This window comes from Psammomys obesus, unplaced genomic scaffold, assembly GCF_907164565.1.
Source record: "Psammomys obesus unplaced genomic scaffold, mPsaObe1.curated_primary_1811, whole genome shotgun sequence".
Taxonomy (NCBI): domain Eukaryota; kingdom Metazoa; phylum Chordata; class Mammalia; order Rodentia; family Muridae; genus Psammomys; species Psammomys obesus.
In genome coordinates, this window is record NW_026593286.1 from 26,648,610 (window position 1) to 26,669,136 (window position 20,527).

The 20,527-nt window shown below is 43.7% G+C and overlaps 1 protein-coding gene across 2 annotated transcripts in view; it reads left to right on the forward strand.

The window, feature by feature from the left end:
* Positions 1–38: 38 nt before the first annotated feature.
* Positions 39–20,527, forward strand: part of Klf7 (KLF transcription factor 7) — an 87,111-nt gene continuing 66,622 nt past the window's right edge. For both annotated transcript variants that reach the window (XM_055616914.1, XM_055616916.1), the window contains exon 1: positions 39–607. In XM_055616914.1, coding sequence (XP_055472889.1) covers positions 506–607 — 102 coding nt within the window. In that variant the 5' untranslated portion in view covers positions 39–505. The remainder of the gene's footprint in view (positions 608–20,527) is intronic.

A 20,527-nucleotide genomic window follows, 5' to 3' on the forward strand; every position in this document is an offset into this window, starting at 1 on the left:
AGAGAGAGAGAGAGAGAGAGAAGCGATCGCGAGAGAGAGAGAGAGAAAGAGAGAGAAATGCAACCTCCCAAAATAAAGAGCAAAGATTGCATTAGGAGCGAAACAGCGCTGCAGATATAGATGGCAGCTTCGTGTCAGTGAGTTTGCGTCCCCCTTCCTGAGCCACGAGCTGGAGTGATTAGAGCCCTGGAAGGGAATTGTTACTCCCGTGAAGTCCCCTGTTCCTGGCAGTCATCTGCACTGTAAAAGCTGGATCACTCTCTCCATCCACCCCGCTCAACTCGCTCCTCTCTCGTCTCCTCTCTCCCTCTCCTGCATTGATTTTTTTTCCTCTCCCTCTCTCTCCTTTTTTTTTTTTTTTTTTTAGTTGACTGAAACAAAACAAAACAAAAGGGCCACTGGATGTCTGCCTTCCTGGGGGGTGAGCCAGACAGACTGACAAACAAACAGACCCAGCTGAGCTCGGGGGAGGGCTTCTCCTCCGCTTTTGCCCGGCAGCAGCAACATGGACGTGTTGGCTAGTTATAGTATATTCCAGGAGCTACAGCTTGTCCACGACACCGGCTACTTCTCAGCTTTGCCGTCCCTGGAAGAGACCTGGCAGCAGGTGAATGATTTAAATTACTTGTGTAAATCGTGGCGCGGCGGCGGCGGAGACGCAGGGGCTGCGTCGGTGTGGGGCTGGAGTCGGAGATTTTTTTTAAATTTTTTTTTTCTTCTTCCCTTAGAATTTCTTTTATTTTCGGCTGGGTGTTATTGGAAATGTTTTCTGAGACAATCATAGGCGCTAACCTCTCCACCCACCCTCCTAACCCCTTGGTGTGCTGAGCTGAGCTGAGCCGGTCGTAGCTGCCTGCGTTTCTGTCACCAACACACATCCTGGAGCACGCGTTGGTCGGCTCGCTGTCCCCCCAGGCAGAGACCTGCTGGCGAACTTCTGGGCTTTGGAGGAGCCGGGTGGGAAGGTGGTCGAGCAGTGGTTGACAGGATAGCACGTTCCTAAATGCAAGAGTTTTTGACCTTCTTGGTACTTAAATCAGGTTCATCTGTTTCAACTGGTGCCAAGAACCGTCAGATGTTGGTTGGGGGGCAACGGGGTGTTCGCCCCCCAGTAATTTAGCGAGTGCCAATAAAGAATAGGAGCTCGGTTTTCAGATTAGACGGTGAGCTGTAAGGAAGAGAAACCAGGTGACAAAAGATGCTTAAGGATGTGTACCAGGAAAATGGGAAGATGCATCTGTTTCAGGCTGACAGGCATTGTACGCTTCCCCAGCTAATAGCTCCAGAGAGAGCAGCCTCTACTGTCTCCTCGCCTCTCTTTTTCCTTTGGGGTGCCGCTCAGGTTAGCATCACCTTGGACAAAGGGTCATGTGCCTCCGTGCTTTCGACTTTTGTCTTAGAGGACTAGTTAAGAAACTCCTAGGATGCTAAAGAGTACCAGTGCCAAGTTGGCTTGGCGTCTCGGGGAGGTTGAAGCCTGACCGGGGACAAGTTCACTGGGCTTTGTGAAGTGGAATAAAGAAACTGCTGGTCAGTGGAAAGTGCTGGGTCTGCTGCGGAAACAGTGGTTTTTCCAGCAGCGATTAGGAGCTGCTGAGGGGACATTCTGCAGGAAAGATGGTGGTAGGTGGGGGCGGGGTGGCTGTGGAGAGGGGACACCGTGGGTGTTTAAAAACTCTACTGTGTGCACAGTGGAAAGTCCAGGAAGACAGTCTGGATTTTCACACCAGGTGTGTGAACTTGTCCAGTCCATCCTGGAGAAAACGGCTTACCCGTGAGGATGGCCGAGCCATCCTTGGTGTGTGGCTGCTCCTGCAACTTCTCCACTCAGTGACAGCAGCTTGTTAGGGCTAATGAACGGCTGAGTTTCCTCTGCCAGGATCCAAAGCAGGATTTGCCAGCTTGAGGCTGGGATATAACAGTTGCTGCTTTAGGAAGAGATGTTTATAGCTCATGGTGTATGGAGCCAGTGGTAAAACACTCACTCTTAAGACTGTGTGCCATTGTTACTAATTCTTGCGTGGCTGTAAGCGGCCGTTTCCCTCCAGGTATTGGCCGCCTGTGTCTGTGTGTCTGTGCAGGGCATACATTCCAGTCGGAAGGCTAGCGGATGCTGTCCTTTGCTAACTGGGCAGGCACAGTACACACATCATTTCTTTAAGGCAGCCTTTCCTCTCATCCTTAACAAGACTATGCCTCAGGAGGGATCTCACTACATCCCTTTTTTTCCTTTTGCATGGGAAGTAAGCCAAAACGTTGCCAGAATTTCGGTTTCTAAACAGCCTTCTTTTCACACTGTCAGCCCATTGGTGTGGAATCAGTTGCATATTAACTACAGTCTAGACTGGTTAGGGTAGGGAATCTGTTGATTTAGTCAGCCTGCCCCAGGCAGCCCTTGTTTGTGACTAACTGTTATGCAGTGTTGGAGGGAAGAAAGTTGGCTTTATTTGTTACAACGTTCCCTCCAGATGAATCACACAACTTTGTTTTGGTTCAAGTTTTCACGGTTGTAAAGCCTGCTTGTGGGGTGGGGAGTTTGGGGGGAGGGGGGAGTTCTTCAGAGGAAACCTGCTTTTCTAGATCTGCCTAGAGGATCCAGAAAGTACAGCTTCAAGGAAGCATCATTGGCTTGACAATTAGGGGATGTATTAGATCTATTGTTTCCTCAGAAGCCAGCTCTGCTGTTCTTCCCCCTCCCTCTTCCCTCTTCCTCCTCCCCCATCCTCCTCCCCCTTCTAGAAACCTCTTGCTTAGTTTTTATCACCAGGCAAAGGAATTCTCACTTCCGTCCTCTTTCGTATTTCTTGCCTCAACTGTTTCCAACTGCCATCTTCTCTCATCTTAAAATCCTTCTCCGCGTCCTCATGGAAGCATAACCACTGCCAGGAGCTCTCTGCTCCGGACTCTGGTCATAGCTGCTCTGTTCAAAGGTAACCAGGACCCTGAGTTCATGATGATGACAAAACCTTTAGCCTTTATCTCTTCCTTCCTCCCCCTCCCCACACCCCCCTTCTTCTGAGTCTAAGGGGTAGTGGTGGTTTTATGCAACTGTTAGTTCAAAATTAACCAGGTGGTGAAATTTTGAGACTCCTTTGCTCAAAACTCAAGGTTGCTACAAAAAAACCTAGGCAGGAGGAAGTTTTCTGATGCTGTGGAGTAATCAGATTTTAGAGGTCAAGTGAGGAACCATTATTAGATGTTTTTCTTAAAGTGAGCAATCTCCCTGGCCTCAGGGACATTTGGGGGCACTGGGGTGGGGGTCAGGGTGGGTGGAGATCCTGATAATCTAATTTGGTTTTTAGAGAATGGCTTTGGATGATAAACTCCAGAACATCTGTGCACTGAAAAACTGAGGTGGGGCTCTTTATCAACTTTGCTTCAAACTTAGGCCATGGGCTAGTTTCCCCCGTCCAGGAGCCTGTGACAAAGACATTGATTATGACAGGACTACCTCCTCTCACTTAGGCAGTGATACTCAACCATGGCTGAGTCCCAACTCCCCAAACCGTTGATGGCGTAATTAAAAACCCAAATGGACATCCCAAATCAAGCACTCCCGTCTCTGAAATCAAACTCAAACTGCGTGCTTAAGCAGTTGGCCCACAAAATATCATCTCTGCCTGTCTTGTAACTGTAAATTACACTGTGCTTATGCGGTCTGTTATTTTATGGGATTCAGCTGACACAACTCTGAAGGCTACCAGCCTTAAGCTCTCTGAAAACTTGTAGGAAATGTAAGCTGTTTGAGCAAAAGTTGAAAAGCGTTAAGAACAGGGCAGAAGCTAGCGTAGGTTTTAGGGTACCATTTGATGATGAAGGGAGATACATCCATAATGTCACAAGAGAAGTAGGACTCTTTGAACTGGCTGCTGACTCAGAAAATAAAAAAAGCATTTCATAGAGCACCTTCATTTTCTTCCAGTCTCTACAGAGACTTAGACTTTTGTTTTTTTAATAGATTCTTTATTCCCAGTATGCTGTTTCATGAGGACAGTCCAAGTGACGACACTGACTATGATTTGCACCGAACTTTGCTACATGTCACTGAGAAGTGTGGCATGTTTACTTGAAGACTCTTATGGAATTATGATTATTGTTAATGCTGATTCATAATTGGCAGATGGGGTCAATTTCAGGCCTCCTTTTTGCTTGGAGAAAATTTTCCACTGCTACTGGAAACAAATAAATAAATCATAGAACACTCGTCCCTCCGCCTCTATTCCCCCATTGTTTTAAACTAATGGCATACTTGGCTTGTGTAAAGACTAAAGTGTCCCTGTAACTCTGCAATTTCATCTTGGTTTCAGGCATCCCGAAGCAATTTTTATGAGGGCTTTTGGTATGAGGCATCTCTAGGGGAAAACCTACAGAAATGGTTGCCTTCCAAGAACAGCCTCATGGTGCCGGGAGCTGGGATTTGGTCTGTGACTTCTTCTTCCTATGTGTGTCCTGCCCCTGCATTGCCTTCCACAGGCTGGGGCAGCCAGGTGCTACCTCAGAAAGACAAAGCAAACTGCAGGATCTGGCCATCCGCAGGTTTGCCACTGTCTCAGTTTGCAGAAAACCTTATCATGAATTAGAATTTCTTGGCAACAGCACCACCCTGAGAAATTTGTAGACACAAAGGAGCCTTGGTAACCACGTTGAAAGGATAAAATAGCTGGCTTTTTTTTTTTTTTTTTTTGTATGTGATTTGTGTGTTTGTCAGTCACTGTAAATTTTTTTTTTTTAATTGAAACAGTGTCTTGGTTGAAAAAAAATTAGAACTGCACTGATTCTCCAGCTTTTTTTTTTTTAATATAAAGATACAGCCACTAAATAAATGGGGCTTTAAAAACGAGAGCACATGTGAGTGCCATCAATCACACACTTAGCCTTTCTGTAATAGATTCATTCTTCTGTTCTTTTAATAGACACATCTTCATGTGGGTTTAGGGGTTCTCACACATAGTTATTCCATCTACCTGTTTGCAATCTGGTATTTCAAAGTAAGCAAAGATCTCAATGCAGATACTGCTACTACACCTGCCTTTAGTAAGGGAAAAGGAACCCACCATTCTTTGTTCTTCATATATCTCACACCCCTACTCACCACCCTGAGGAGAGAGGAGTCTTGGGGTCCCATCCGTTTAAAAGGCAAATTAGAAGATACAGACAGGGTGACAGCTTTGCCCTGAGATGATTTATGGGTGGGTTTGTTGGAGACCTTAAGTGTTCAAATGTGGGCTCTTGTCTCCCGTCCCCCTTCTAAATAGAAATGCCTGTTGAGGCTAATTTGCTTCTCCGCTTAAATGGGGGAAGTCTAGAGAAGGTCAGAGTGGAGCTTTTAATAGCAATTCTCTGGTGAATCTTAAAAGTCTTCCTTCACAGAATCCCTCTTATTTTAGCTGTTTGAGTACAGGCGCTACACACATGCTTTGGTCAGGCCCAGCCAGCATATGTTAGGATAACTGCTCTGATATTTGACCAGCTAGTTGTCAGAGGTTTCCAGCTCTGTGGTTATTATAGTACGCCTGGCATTTTTAGACACCTTCCCTGGATCCGTTATTGGCGGATGTATCCAATGCCTCCCTAATACCGGCTCACCTGCTATAGCTAGCATGGGTGTTGGAGTTGGGATTTGCTGAAAGTTTAGGACAGCTCCCCGACTTACCATGAGCAGTGCCAGAATGGTGAGGGCAGAGACTTAGTGTCCTACCAATCCCTTTGTTCTCCCAATCAGCTAAGTGCTCGCTTAGCATGAATGGGTGGAAATGTGTGAGCCTCAGTTGCCAGCCAGCTCTACCAAGAAAGGAACCAGAAAACTCTACAGCTATTAATGATACCTACTCAGTAATGTATATAACACTGACAAGCTAGAAAACACTACTCTTACATTTTAGAACATCACCATGAGAAAACATTCCTATCCAGTTTCTTTTAGGAGTCCCCCAAATAAAGTATTGCCATTTTTTTTTTTTTTGTATGTGTGTGTTGCCATTTTTAAGATGTGCGTTTAGCTAAGTGGTCCTGATGCTGCTCTCCAGTTATCCCTACTTCTTTGCAACATCATTTCTATTGCCTTGGGCCAAAGATACTGCCTTGTCATTTGGTGTGAGCCTATGAACTTGGTATGGTAGTCTGCAGTCTGTCTGTCCCACTTTCCATTACAGGAGCTCTGTCTGCCACATCCTCTGTGTTCACGCTACAGCTGAGTCAGCAGCTGCCTTGGGGAAAATTAGTCCCAATGTCCACCTGCTTGAGATGCAAGCGACTTCCGATTCCAGGGGAAGAAACCATTCTTGATTGGGCTCCCAGTAGACCCAGTGAGGCTGTGTGGGCCTTTGCTTTTAATAAAATGTTTTGTATACAACTATAAGTCTATTCCATGTTAAATATTTTGTTTCTTAAGCCCTTATTTGTGTGGACTGTTGTGTTTGAGTGTTCCAAAGTTGAAAAGGATGAAGGTTCTTCTCCACAGCAGGCTCCCTCTGGAAGAGGACACGTTTAAAATTAAGTCACAGAATAGGTGACCACTGTCAAAATCAACTCTTCACTCCTGTTTTTGAACACTAGTCTGTCTAGTCTGTTTTTTTTTTTATCCATGTACTTGTTTATATAAACCAGGCATGAGATATGCCTAGCTCTATTGTGAGCACGCTGTTAGTTCAGGGCATGTTGGGGGCTGCTGAGCAACAGTCTGACCTCACATGTTCATGATGTCCAGGAAATGGCGTCCGTGTCTGTGTCATTCGGAAATGACTTGACGTAATTAAAATAATTAATGTAGAGCCACATGCAATATCTATTTCTGAACATGGATTCATTAACATTTCCTGAGGGTCATCTTGAAATTCTGGCCTCTGGCTTGTAACAGAGCTAAGAACCTAAAATCATAAAATTTTAAATCTTGAAATGGGTTTGGTTTGTTCAACTTTGAAGTACTGGAGTTGAATCATTTGTAGATTGTTGAAGCCAAAAGAGGCATTACATTCTTCAGGGTCATGTCAAGACTGATGACTCCGGGTCCCAGGGCTCAGACAGTAGGTTTCACTGCTTATCTCTCCCTCCACCATCTCAAAGAGACACGAGAAAACAGTCCTTTTACTTCTGGGTGCCAGTACCTAAACAAAACAACAAAATAAACCCATTCCCTCCCCCCTATCCTCCCACCCCCCAAAAAAACCAAACCCAAAACATTGGCATTGCCTGGGCCCTAGATTAAAGTGTAGAGTACTTGAATTTAATACTTCTCCCACTGTAAATAATCTATAGTGATTAAAAAAATGCATTCTTTTTGTGTGAGGGAGAGGCAGGAGACCCCACCGTGATGGAATAAGCCGTTCTTATAAAAAGTGTTATCATTTAAGTAGTAACGAATGGGTGAGGAGGTCCATCCAGATGTCTGTCCTCAGAGGCTGGATAAAAGACAGACTTGGGTTGCTATAGCTTCAACTCACCAGCCACCTTTCACTACTCCCTGTATACTCTGTCGTAGAGAATGTTCTGGATTGAAAAATCTTAGGAGTTGATATATAAAAACAAGAGTTCACTCTCCCATTGGCTTTGGCATGTTAGCCCTGGTTTTCAATTTTTGGTCCCTTCTGCCACTGTTCTGGAATTGTCTTCACGCGGCTAGTCACCTCCTGCGGCCAGCTTTCAAGCCTCCAGTGCCTCCATATCACACATAGGATGGCTCTAAAACTTCCAAGTGTCAAGTTGTTCCGAGACTGAGCCCCTATAACATCAGCAAAATTTCCCTGCTTTTAAAAGTAACAAATACCATTGCAGTGAGGTGAGTAGCTTTATCCGCCTTTGGTCTTTTGTTGTTGTTTCGTTTTGTTATTATTTTATTTTAGGAATTTTTTTTTCCTTTTCACCCCTTTTCTACTTCTTCCCCCTCCACAGTTCTCTTTGTCTGAATCAGTGGCTCTCAATCTTCCTAAAGCTGCAACTCATCATGTTGTGGTCACTCCCCCTTCCCAGCACCATTAAATTATTTTTGTTGCTCCTTCATAATTATACTAATGCTACTGTTTTGAATTATAAGTATTTGTGTTTTCTGATGGTCTTAGCCAACCCCTCTGAAAGGGTCAATCAAGCCCCCACAGGGGTTGAGAACTGCTGGTCTAAATTCTATAGCCTTTACCTTTTAGATAGTTAGTATATTGTTCCCAGGAAACAGCATCCTCTTACCCTCATCCTTAGTCAATAACAACTGCCACTTTATTTTTATTTTTATTTTTTTTACAATTTTATGTCCAACTCTTTTATTTGCTTGTGATATTTTCTTCTTATACTATTTTTCAGTTATGTTATATTGCTTAAAACATGGTTGTTACCTTAATTATGATTTTGATAATTAAAATTTACTATTTAATCTCCTAGATGTTGGTGAGTCCAGTAGAGATTCCATAGTTCCTTGAATGCTTGCTGTGGCTATGCTTTAATATTTAAGGTTAACTATGGTTCTCAGTCACACATGCCAAGTAAATTAGGGGGTCCTGTTGGGGGGACTCAGTACGGCTTCCACATTTGTCAGACTTCTGAGTGGTTCCAGTATGCAGCCTCGGATTTGAGCTATTGACACCCAGAGGGTTAACTACCAGTCACAAGAGCCTAATCCTTACATTAGAGCATTTTGCTACTTGTATAATTTAAATTATAAGGTGGCCAGATATTTCTAACAAAGAAGAACTGAGAGACATTCTGAAAGATATTCTCCGTCCAGCTCATTTGTTAGAAGTAGCTGCCCAAGTGGTGTTTCACCCTTCTTATTTTGTTTTTCCCAAACTTGGTGTGTCTAAGGCAGTTCTCTTTGGCTCACATTTCTCATTACCCACCCTGAGTTTGTTTAACCTGGTCAAATTCCATTTCTGGAAGCTTTTGTGGTGTTGGGCATTAATATCCAGTCATATGACATTTCAGATAATTTATCCTTAGTAAGTCTGCAGTCATGGTTTTCCTCTTGTCTCAGCCTGCTTCATGGTTTTAAAGGAATATATGTGTACGTGTATGCCTTCAGATTGCATAAGTAGGCATTAGGTCCCACTTCTCCTTTCTTTCTTACCACATTGTTTGTAATTAGACTGTTTATTAAAAAAAAAAAATCAAAGGAGTCATCCTTTTAGTAAGAGGGACAAAAATAAACTGCAGAAAAATTGCTGCTGAGGGCGTTTGGGCAAAGAGGCGGCCTCCAAATCCATGGAAGGCTGGGCTCCTTTGGTAATGACTATGGCCATGTGGTCTTACAAAGAATCCTTAGAAATGTCTCTTCTCAAACTGTGATGTTTGTAAAATTGTATCTCCTGTAGCTTTGTCCTTTTATCTATAAACTGTCTTTGAAGGGGTATGGTTGGCAAGCCAGACCACCAGGAGAAGAGCTCAGGGCTCAGAGTTGAAGGATGCTTTTTGGAAAACTCAACCCAGCTGTGAAAATGGCAATTAGCCATGGAGTAATTGCCCTGCAAGGGAGTGCCTTTCTGCTCTTGACCCCGACTCACATTCACCTTCCAGGGCCGAGTGAGCAGAATTCCATGGAGTGGTGATAGTCTCAGTGCTTCTGTTTGGAGAGGCAGCAGATTTGAACAAGCTACAGGGAAGTGGAAATAGATTGTTGTGTTCATGGGGCACTGTAGTCCCTGCTCACGGGACACAGCTCGTCCTATGGCACTAGGAGGGCCTCTGTGAGAAGGCTGTTTATATAGCAGCTCTCCTGTGATTCATAGGCGATCCTGCTCAGTGTCAGACTTGAGTCACTGAATAGTTTGCATTCAAAAGTTGTTAGCCCTTAACTGTACATCTTCCCCTGGGCATCAAGAGTCTTACTTCCTTTAGGACTGAGCGAGAGATGGTCTGCCCTGTGATAAAGAGTTTCATATTTGTTTAATGAGCATGTCAGCAAGCTGATACGTAGAATTTAAGAGTTCTGAGGGACTCATGACCTCTTGTTGCCAACAAGGCACATTCTTTCTGTAATGGGGAAATATTACAGAATTTCCTACTTGGGTGAAAAATTGAAGTGGAGATGATTAAGCAAGTTATTTTACTGTGGCTACCAAGTAAACAAGTTGCAAAAGTAGGGGGAGAGTAGGTTGGTATCTTCCCTCCTTGCATCTGCTTATTATCCTTATCACCACACGAAGCATCAAAGTAGTACCTAATATGTATCAGATACTTACTTCCTAAAGATTATCTCCTTTGAGTATATTATACATGTCATTCCATTCTGTCTTCTACACAACCATGTGAAATACATACTCTGCTTATGCCCACTTTATAGATGGACTCACGGTGGTTTTAGACATACAGTGGCTTGACAGAATCCAAACCTAGATAGGCCTCTGACAGTTCCCGTGTTCATATGTGTTCTGAGCCTTACTTTGGTAGGAGGCATGCAGGCAGCAATCAGAGACATGGCTTGGTACCAGAAGACCTGTCAGGATTTGAACAGTCTGTAGATTTGGCTTTCTACATTTGACCATGGTTTTCTCAATCACGCATGTTCCAGCTGCTCCACAAGGTTCTGGTGTTTTGTGGTAACACCAGAACAAGTTATATGGAAGTGTATCTGGACCCTCAAGAAGGTCTGTTCTTTATCTGGAATGGAGTTATTGATTCCTAAGAGTTGGTTCTGTGATCCAACATGGGGCATCTAGCAGTCACTCAGCAAATGCTCTTCGTGCTGAGAACTAGGAAGAGAATATAGAAATTGGACCTTTGGTGACTGACATCCATGGAATTTTCTTGGCTTGCTCATGCAGATGTCCAGCCTCTCTCCTTTTCTTTTGTACCCGCTTACTTATCATTTACTTCTACGGAATTTTTCCGGTCTGCATCCTCTGTGTCTCTCTGTTTCTCTGTCTTTCTGTCTGCCTCCCTTCCCCCCCCCCCTCTGTCTCTCTGTGTCTCTCTCTCAGAGCCAGAATTAGGCACATATAACATAATACAGTGCTCCTTACCACACCTCCCATTTCCAGCTTACCTGATGACTGCGCTTACAGCGCTTATGAGAACAAATCAGGTTTTATGAGATCTATAAATATCTCGGATAGGAATTTTATTTCATTTTCCTCCTTCAAATAAGGCATAATAGAAGCACTCACGTACAGGAGAAATATTCTTTCTGTGATAAAGTGGGGTGTTGGTGAATAGGCCTCTGAAAAGCAATCGTTTGATATGGTTGTTCATTTTGGGAGTTTTTTCTCAGGGAGGGGCCATAGCTGTACATACACTGCTGTAAAAGTCAAAAGATTTTATCTTGGAATTTAAGGTTTGGTTCAGCACCTCTGGAGAGGTTTATTTTAGAGATGCCAGCCTGGTGTGTAGACTGCATTCTTTCCTTTAGTAGGTTTGGCATCTCCAGTGTTCTTAGAGGTAGAGAAACCGGGCTACCAGAATCCCATTGAATAGCGAGGGTGATAATCTCGCTGAAGCAGTGGAGCTCAACCTTCCTAATGCTGCAACCTTTTTTTAAAAAAATATAGTTTCTCATGTTGTGCTGACCCACAACCATAAAATTTTTTTTGTTGATGCTTCATAACTGTAATTTGCTGCTACTGTTATGAATCGTAATGTAACGCAGAATATCTAATATGTGACCCTGAAATATCAATATGTGACCCACAGATTGAGAACCCTTCCTTCCAGTTGACTCTTGGGGAAGATGTTCTCATTCTTCCTTCTACTTCATAGGCTGTTCTGGGAAGATGTCAGACCACTGCATAGTATTCAGGATGTTGTTTTTCCCTGGGTTTAGACTTTGAAAATACTCTTAAGCTCATTCATTTTCCTATTGTATTAACCTAGAAATGGAAAAACTACCCCCCCTTTTTTTTACTTCTTCCTCTGGATAGTATCTGGAAGAAACTATGAACCGCAGACATTAAATCATTCATTTTACAGCAGACAGTGAAGTAGTTGTCCTGTGACCCTCCCTTCTCTTGTCTGTACAATGGAAATCAGAGGCCTCCTTTACCATATCTTACCCAGGACTGTCTTTACAAGTTTAGCTTTAACAGGGCTTTGTTTTGGTTTTTGATATTTTGAGCATATTGTTTTGTTTTTTATTTAATGTCAGTCCTGACCACTGAAGTTATTTTTCTTTCCTTTTTTTTTTTTTAGTACAAATTCCCCCTCCACTTCTCCCCCCCCCCACACACACACATTCTCAGTAACTCATTTAACTAGAGTATAATTTAATTTGTTCTTGAAACAGTGAATCATTTGAACCAAGTGAGTATGCACGGACCAGAAGAGGATTTTTCCCCTAATATTATTTAATTTTTCTGCTTAACTTTGCATCCGTGTGCAACACAATTTTAGCTTTTGGTTCTGCCACGTACAGCTTTTCTTCTGTGTTTCTCTGCCAAAGGCTTTTTCTACTCCTCAGTGTCCTAAGGTGTACTGTGGAGATAGAGCTAGGAGCTATGAGATTAGCAGATACACACAGAGGAAACTCACTGGCTCGAAGCCATGTCTTATTTGGCTAGCACACGTATTCCAGTTTTCATTATACCTCAGATGTTTTTGGAGAGGATGGCAAGAAACCTTGTCTCCGCTGTTCCCATCCCCCTTCATTTGTGATCACAGGTCCTGGCAGCATGTGTTTGGGTTTGAACCCCAAGACCAGCAGCACTCCCAAGACACCTTCACCTCCCAGCAGCTACTATCTGGGACAGCCTTGTCTTCTCCATCACTCTGTCATGCTGCATGGCTTTGTGCTCTCACTCAGGATCCATTTTAATTTTCTTTTCAATCTCTTCAACTTGCTGAATGTCTTTGTTTGGGAGCGATTCTATTTTATAAGGCAATTTCCAAATTGCACCTCACTTTTTCCTGGTCATCCAGGTTCTGTTATAGATCATGGAAATCTGGGGTGGGAAAGGCCATCTGCCCTGCCCCTCCCCTGCCTGGGATGAACAGTTGCTCTTGAGAATTCATTCTTTATTAGTAGATACATTTTCCAACTTGGAAAGATACTGACTCTGAGTTTCCTAAACATCATGTTTCCTTGTCTTAAGTGGGAGTGGAAAGAAAAACCAAACCAAAACAACAACAAAAACCACCCCTCCTTTTAAAAAACCCTCAAAACTCCTTTAGTACTATTTATAATGAAAATTAAAATTAAATGAAATTTATTAAATAAAATTAAGTGAAAACTAAAAAAATTTCCCTTCAGACATTCCTTGCGCATTAACAAAAAATTGCTTTTGTCATGGTTCCCTTTGCCTCTTTCAGAGACTAAACCAATAAATGGTGGGAAAACACTTTGTGTGTGTATCTGTGTGTAAGAAAAACCAGTTCAGGGGTTTTCTTAGAAACATGTAAAGAACTCTGCTTTAGCTGCTGCTTCCCCCCCCCACCTTTTAATGGGGGAAGTTGACTTTGTGGGACTTATTTCACTTAAAGAAGTGATGCTCTTTGTGTAAAAAGTCCCAGCATTATAATAAAGTACTTTCCAAGACTCAAGTGCCTTGCTCTCTTCCTACCATTGGCATTCAGAAATTGCCAGCAAGGTACTTGGCCTTCATTTTCTAGCGCTTTCAGGATGCAATTCTCCATTAGGGGTGCTTAAAGGAATTATTCTTTTATATTGGCTTCCTTGTGTTACCAAGGATATCACTTTTGTTGCCCAGATGGGGATTTTTTTTTTCTTTCAGGGTCATTTTACCCTCTTTAGGGCTATTCCTTTGACTTACTTAATATGAAGTATTTCCCTTTCTTTTCTCCAATCTCTCTCTCTTTTTCTTTTCTAAAATTCCTGATTGCTAAGTGGTGGCTCAGGGTCAGTCTCAATCACCCTCTTCCCCTGTCTCCCCTCTCTCCTTCTTTCTCTGTGTGTGTTTGAACAAGTTTTCAAATCCAAGTGCCATTTATGTTACTGTGAGGATGAACAGTTTGAGAAAATATTTCCAGCAAGGGAGGAGAAAAAGAAGAAAAAAAGGGCTAAAGATGGACAGGATATGGGCATGAGAGGTGCCTGCGAACCAGCAGCAGAATGAAGAGCACTCGTTCTACCCAAGATGTGTGCCTGTTGACTTTTTCCTCCAGCCTTTGAGCCGGGAGACCCAGATTCATAAAGAGTAAAACTGCAGGAGCTCTATACATTTCACTGATATCCCTTCTCCTCCCCCTCAATTTGCAAATAACCTGGCTGAGCTTTTAGGGGTCATTAAGTCCAAGACAGGATTGGTCTCTTAAGAATTGTGAGCCCCCGTTGCAATAAAGTAAGCGCATTTGCATGTTAGCACAATGCACGGAGAGGGTTCAGCATGGCTTACTAAAGCCATTGCTTAGGGGAGGGGAAGGTTGCACTCCAAGAGGTTTTGTGAGCCGGGATGCTAAATAACACAGAATCACCTTGGGAGACAGTTTTATTCCCTTTTCAGCTTTCTTCGCATCCTTCTAATGCAATGAAGAAGTCAGCTTTGGAGCAGCTCCTACCTTTAACCTCTCCATCCTTCCCTCCCATGTTCCTCTTTACTTTCTTTGGCTCATGTTGCTAACACTCTTATTACAACTTTAAATGAAGAGAACAGGTTTCAGGTCCTAAGAATCGGATGGGCAGACATTTGTTTAAGGGTGGGTAATGTTTTCTTTAATATTACGTGTTTTTATTTTTTGATTGCCCCAAGTCAACGGGCATATTTAATAAGACGGTTTCAGGCACGTGCAGCTTTAGTAAGGGATGATGCGACAGATAGGCTTGCTGACTCGGTGGACGTTTGTGATAGTGGGTGATACTGAAGTAATGGGAGCATGGAAAATTTGAGGGATTTCGCCTGGTCCGGGACGAACCAGCCAACTCTGTTTTCCCACCTGCAGCGCGGGTGCAGTCCTCACGTGACACAGGGATGGGAGCCATCCTATTCTACTGTTTTCTGGGTTGTGGTAGGCGTGTGCCCGTGTTGTGTCTGGTAGAAGCTGTGTGCAGAGGTGAAGAAAGGCTAGGTTTGGAGGGAAGGGAGAGCTCTGTTTCTGAAGGTGGATCTGAAGGTGGGTCTGAATGGCTAAGTGACTCCTTAACAAAGCACACTGTCATGCGCTGTTCTGTGATAAGACAGGTACTCACCTGGGTGGGAAGTCCTGGCCTTACTGGGACCTCAAGGGGCGTGTTTCCCTGAGAATCTTGTCTTTACTAGCCTAGAAGCCAGGCACAGAGCAGCATGTGGGTGTGTGGGGATGTGGTCGCTTGGCCCACTCTGCCAGAGACAACTCTGGTGGAGGAAGGGAGCCAGAGCTCTTTGGTAGGAGCGCCATATTGACCTTGGATAGAGTTGCTGTGGGTAGGAGATGACACAGAGTCTACACTGACCGGGCTGGCCAAGCCCCGTGAAATCTTCACCAATGGTGCTCATGCTTGTCTGCTGTTCAGAATGGGTCCTGTGCTGACACGGCTTTGGGAGTCAAGTGTCACATACTAAGGGCGTTTTCATTCCGTGTCCCCCCAGAGCACTGGGAAGTTAGGTGATTTCTGCTTCTCTCTGAGGGACTCTATGTCTTCCTGTCACCATAGCTAGGGTGCTCTGTTGCCCAAGTGCTGCAAGAGGGGCTGTCCATGACTGCTCAGGCAGCTCACGGATTTTCTAGAAGGGCAGGCATGGGCAGATGTGAGGTGTACCTGGAAATCCCATTTTAATGTGAGTCTGGTACCCTGAAGAACCTAACTAATGACAATGCTTATGGGGAGAGTGTTGTTTCTTGAGTGTGTGTTGGGGGGAGGGGTGTTGATTATGTGGTTTACTTTTTTCTCTTCAGAAAATCATTTCAATCCACGACAAACAAGAAATTCCACTAGTTCTTAATAGTATTTTACTATATTTTCTGTCAGTGTTATATATGACCAATTTACCCTCCCTCAGGTCTCTCTCCCTATCACCCCTCCTATTTTCATGCCCTCTTAACCTTTCTCCCAAGCAATAATTAAGTGAGTTCAGTTGGTGTTCTTTGCCCATACAAGCATGTGGGGCCACCCACAGGAGCGTGGACATCCTACCTGGGACCATACCCCAGGAGAAAATCAACTCTCCCTGCCATCAACAACCAATAGCTTCTCTCCTAGGGTTGGGTTCCGGAAAACACCTCCCCTGCTGTAATACTGGCTTGTTTGATGTTGTGCAGATAGCCTTAGCTGCCATGAGTGAGTTCTTGAGTACTTCAGTCCTGCCAAATTCAGGAGACAGCATTTCCCAGCACTCCTCTCTCTCCTCCAGCTCTCACATTCTCCTTCCTCCTGAATCTTGGGGAGTTGAAATAGATGTCCCACTTAGGGCTCAGCACTTGGCCTACTTTGCTTTTTATTGCTGTGACCAAGCACTGATCAAAAACAACTGAGAAATATTTTATTTGTCTTACGGGTTCTAGCCCATCATCTAGGGGAGTCAACTAACTCCCGTCAGGAACCTGAGATAGGAACCGAAGCAGAGACCATGGAGGAGTGCTGCTTGCTGGCTTGCTCCCTCTGCTTGCTCAGTTACCTTTGTTATATAGGCCCACTGCCTAGGGAGTTACACCCCCTAGGGTGGACTGAGCCCTCCTAAATCAACTAGAAAGTAAGGAAATACTAAACACAGATGTCCACAGGCCAGTCTGATTTGAGTAATTCTTCAGTAGCTTCTTTGCTCTCAGGTGACCTTAGATTTGGGTCATTGACAGCTGAATCTAACTATGACAGTACTCAATAGTCACTGATTCTCAGTTCTTTGACCAGTTATAAGTCTTGCACTGACTGCTTCCGCCCAGTGACAAAGAGGCGATTCTGACCGAAGTTCAGAGCTACCTAATCCGCGGGTAAAAACAAGTATTTAGAAGGCAGTTTGGCAACGTGAGCATTTAGCAAAACAATACCGGCAGACTCTACATTAAGGCCTGTGACCTTCCTAGCTATAGGCTTTTGGCCAAGTTTACAGTATCAGGAATGAGTTTTCTCTTGTGAGTGGGCTTCAAATCAAATCAGAAAGTGGCTGGTTACCTCCATAGTGGTCATGCTACCAATGGGTACATCTTGCCGGACAGGATCTTGTAGCAAGCAGGGTCTACCACTGGGTAAGCCCATTGCTGATTGTTTTTCTGCCAGTGGCCTGCATAGCACCTCTGGCACTATGAAATCTAGCCAGCAGGAAGGAAGTTTCCTAATCATTTTGAGATTCAGTGTCCTTCAACCAAAGCATGTTCCACAAATTTCTTACTCTTTTTTTTTTTGACAAGATTTTCAAACTTATTAATTATCGCATGCGTGCGTGCGTGCGTGTGTGTGTGTGTGTGTGTGTGTGTGTGTGTGTGTGTTTGACAGCATACCTGTGTAGGTCATTGGACAACTTTGTGGAATCGGTTCTGTCCTTCCTCCACCTTTACTTAAGTTGGGGGCATTTGATCTTGGGTTGTCTTGTCAGGCTTGTACATAAAGTACTTTTACCCAGTAAGCCATCTCATTGACTTATTCTTACCTAAGAATAAGACATGGGAGAAAGTAGAAATTAATCCTTAGTAGCTGCTGAAAAGTGTACTTGAGGTAGGTTGAACAAGAGGAGTATTGGGAAATTTCTTTTTTTCTTGTGGTTATAAGCAAAACAAAGACATGGTGGGGGCAGGGGATGAGTAAAGACTGGGTATGTAGCACATGCTAAAAGCACCAAGAATTTAGACAATGGACAACAGATTGGGGGATAGGAGGGTGAACGAGATTCTTTCCCTAGCACCCCATAGCAAATGAAGCTAGAGCCATAGGAGTGGATGCTGGGAGCCAAGGAGAGAGGCTGGCAGAGCGGAAGTTAATGGAGAGGTGAGGACATTAGCTGTCTAGTAAGTACAGTATTTTCCCCATTTAAAGGGGAAGCTGCTATTCAACTCTAGCTAGGTGCTAGGGACACAAATCTGGTGACAGATCTCAGATCTCAAGAGAAGCTAAACAAAACAAAACAAAAACAGGACACAACAAGAAAACAACAAGAATATAAAAATTTTAGTTCCCTGGTTATTTTCTCTCTAAAAAGGCAAAATAAAAGTGTTGAATGTTCAGATAACCACTGTGGTTTGGGCTCGGACACGGGGCCGCTGGACATCTAGTCCGTTTATCTTTTTGGCTGGTGCAGATCTGTCCCTTTATGTCCCTTTGAAGTGGAAGTTTTCATTTCAGGACGACATTGGGCAGTGATACCATCTACCAGGACTTTCTTGGTCTGTCTGCTTGAGTGACAGACTTTAGGTAGAGTCTAGTGTGGTCTCTGAAGCTTACAGCTCCCATTAGTCTAGATTTCCATGAGGAGGAAGAGGTGGAGCCGCTTTAATATTCATCAGCCTCCTGACCCACTTCTGTAGGGATGTCATGGGACATATATGTGGCTCAGCTTCCCACATGAGCAGTTTGTTTCTGGGGTCAGGAATATGCAGAATGCTTGAGCCTGCAGCTAGGTTTTTGCCACCAATCGGCTGGCTTTGTAGGGAAGTGCAGCTGTAAAATGCTTGCTTGACTCATGAGTTGGACAGACTCTTCATCTGGAGAGCCAACCTTTCTCTGTAAACTTAAGTATTTGTGTACTTTGAAGGTTTAATTTTGATTTTTAAGAAAGGATAAAAAGGCTCAACTAATAAAAAAAATGTTAAACGGTTTAGATCAAGTAGCAACAGTCAGAGCTCATAATTATGACAGTTAATTTCATTGGGAAACACTGTTTTGTTCTTTAAAAAAAATCAAGTATGTGCTAAAATAGTTCAAAACCTGGTTGGTGTTGTCACCCTGACCCAGGAACCATAGGAGTAGGCAGGCCAGAGGTGGTGATGTTTGTATTCAAAATCTTTTCTCTTCCTAAGTAGGTCCCCATTCTCCTACATTAGGGACCCCTGCTGTGCCCCCCCCCCACAAAAAAGCACAGCCTTCCTTCATTTTTGAAGAACTTTTTTTTTTTTTTTTTTTTTTTTTAGAAATAATTACATACTCACAGGAAGTTGCAAAAAAGAATACAGAGAGACCTATGTGTCCTTTACTTAGCATCCTCCAATGTGGCTTACATGCTCATCCTAAGACTTATTTTGAGCCATTTCTTAGGACGCGTGGGTGTGGTGGGAGGAATGGCTGGGAGAAAAAAACACAAACAAGCCTTTATGAGAAATAAAGGCTGTGGGCTGAGGTGGGGAGGGGCCGATCTACCCTAGCCTCTGTACCTTTCAGCTGAGAAAATGAAAAGCCAGTTACTTTCCGTCTATATACAGGAGAAGAAAAGTAATAAAAATATCTGTTGTGAATGCCAATGTGCGTAAAATTTTAATTAAAACCATATGTGAACCCTTATTGGCAGTTTGGGGAAGGGGAAGGTGTATTAGAGGAACTAAGGAAAGGGAAACTTTGACTCTATAATTTTCTGCTCTGCTTAAATGTGCTTGACTCTCCTGTGTGAACATTACTTTTAAGTTTTTAGAGAGCAGCCTAATACAGTGACAGACTGCATGCGTGTGTGTGCGCGCGCGTGCACATGTGCTTGCGTGTATTAACAGTTATTTTTATAGAACTGTTTCTCAGTTTCTCCCTTAACCTGGCTAGCACACGAATAATTGAGACTCTTTTATATTTGTTTAATAATAAGCCTCACAGCACAATAACTGATCAGTTATTACGCTATTCTTAACCTGCTAAGCTAATTGGGCCTTCTCCCAGTGTACATCCAGAGATAACTTGCACTTTGTAGCTTTTCTTGCTGAGCTCTCTTTCCTAGTCCCTCCTGGACATCTGCCAGGCCAAATCTCCTGGCTGAGTCTCCTCCTCCCCTGGCTGGCAAAAAGTCCAGCCCTATTCTCTTCCCTGCTCAGTAATTGGGTGTAAGCTGCCTTATTGGCATATCATGGGACAGTTGGGGAGCAGTATGTACACAACACTGAGACAGGACATTCTTAGAACAAGGATTGTAACCACATATGGGGGAAAGTGAGTACAGAAATCAGCATTTGAATTACACAGTAACCTTATGCTGTGGAGGTGTGTGTTTAAAGTCTTAAATGATAGCAAGGTCCTTAGGAGGTTTAGTAATTTGGACTATTAAGAGAGCCCTGTTATAGCCATTGCTGCTTTTTCAGCAAGGGCAATACATGGACCTTTCCTTTTCTTATTGCCTTCATTGAGAAGACGCAGGATCCAGACAGGTGGAAGTCAGACACCAGCTTTGTTATTGATCAAGCTGCACACAGCCCCAGTGGGAGATGACTCAGTCTAGCATCCTTATCTCTAACCACATCTTGCGCTGGGTTGAGCCACCAGTGGGCAGATGTCCCTGTGCTACCTGGGGTTCAGAGCCACTGTGTCTTGGGCTGTGAGAGGGGTAAACTCCAGGGAGAGGTAGAGGGTGAGTAGGGAGATGGGCCGTTCTTTGACTTATTTCCTTTTTCTTTTTTCATTTCTCTTGGGCAGCAGTGGCTGAAGAGAGTAAAAGGAATTCTGGCAAGCTGAGTTTCCAGGGTACCTTGAAATAATTTCCTTATGTCAGTAAAGGTCTCATGGAATCATAGGTCAAGGGAAAGACCTCCCACAAGAGTATGGAGACTAAAATAAGACAAAACT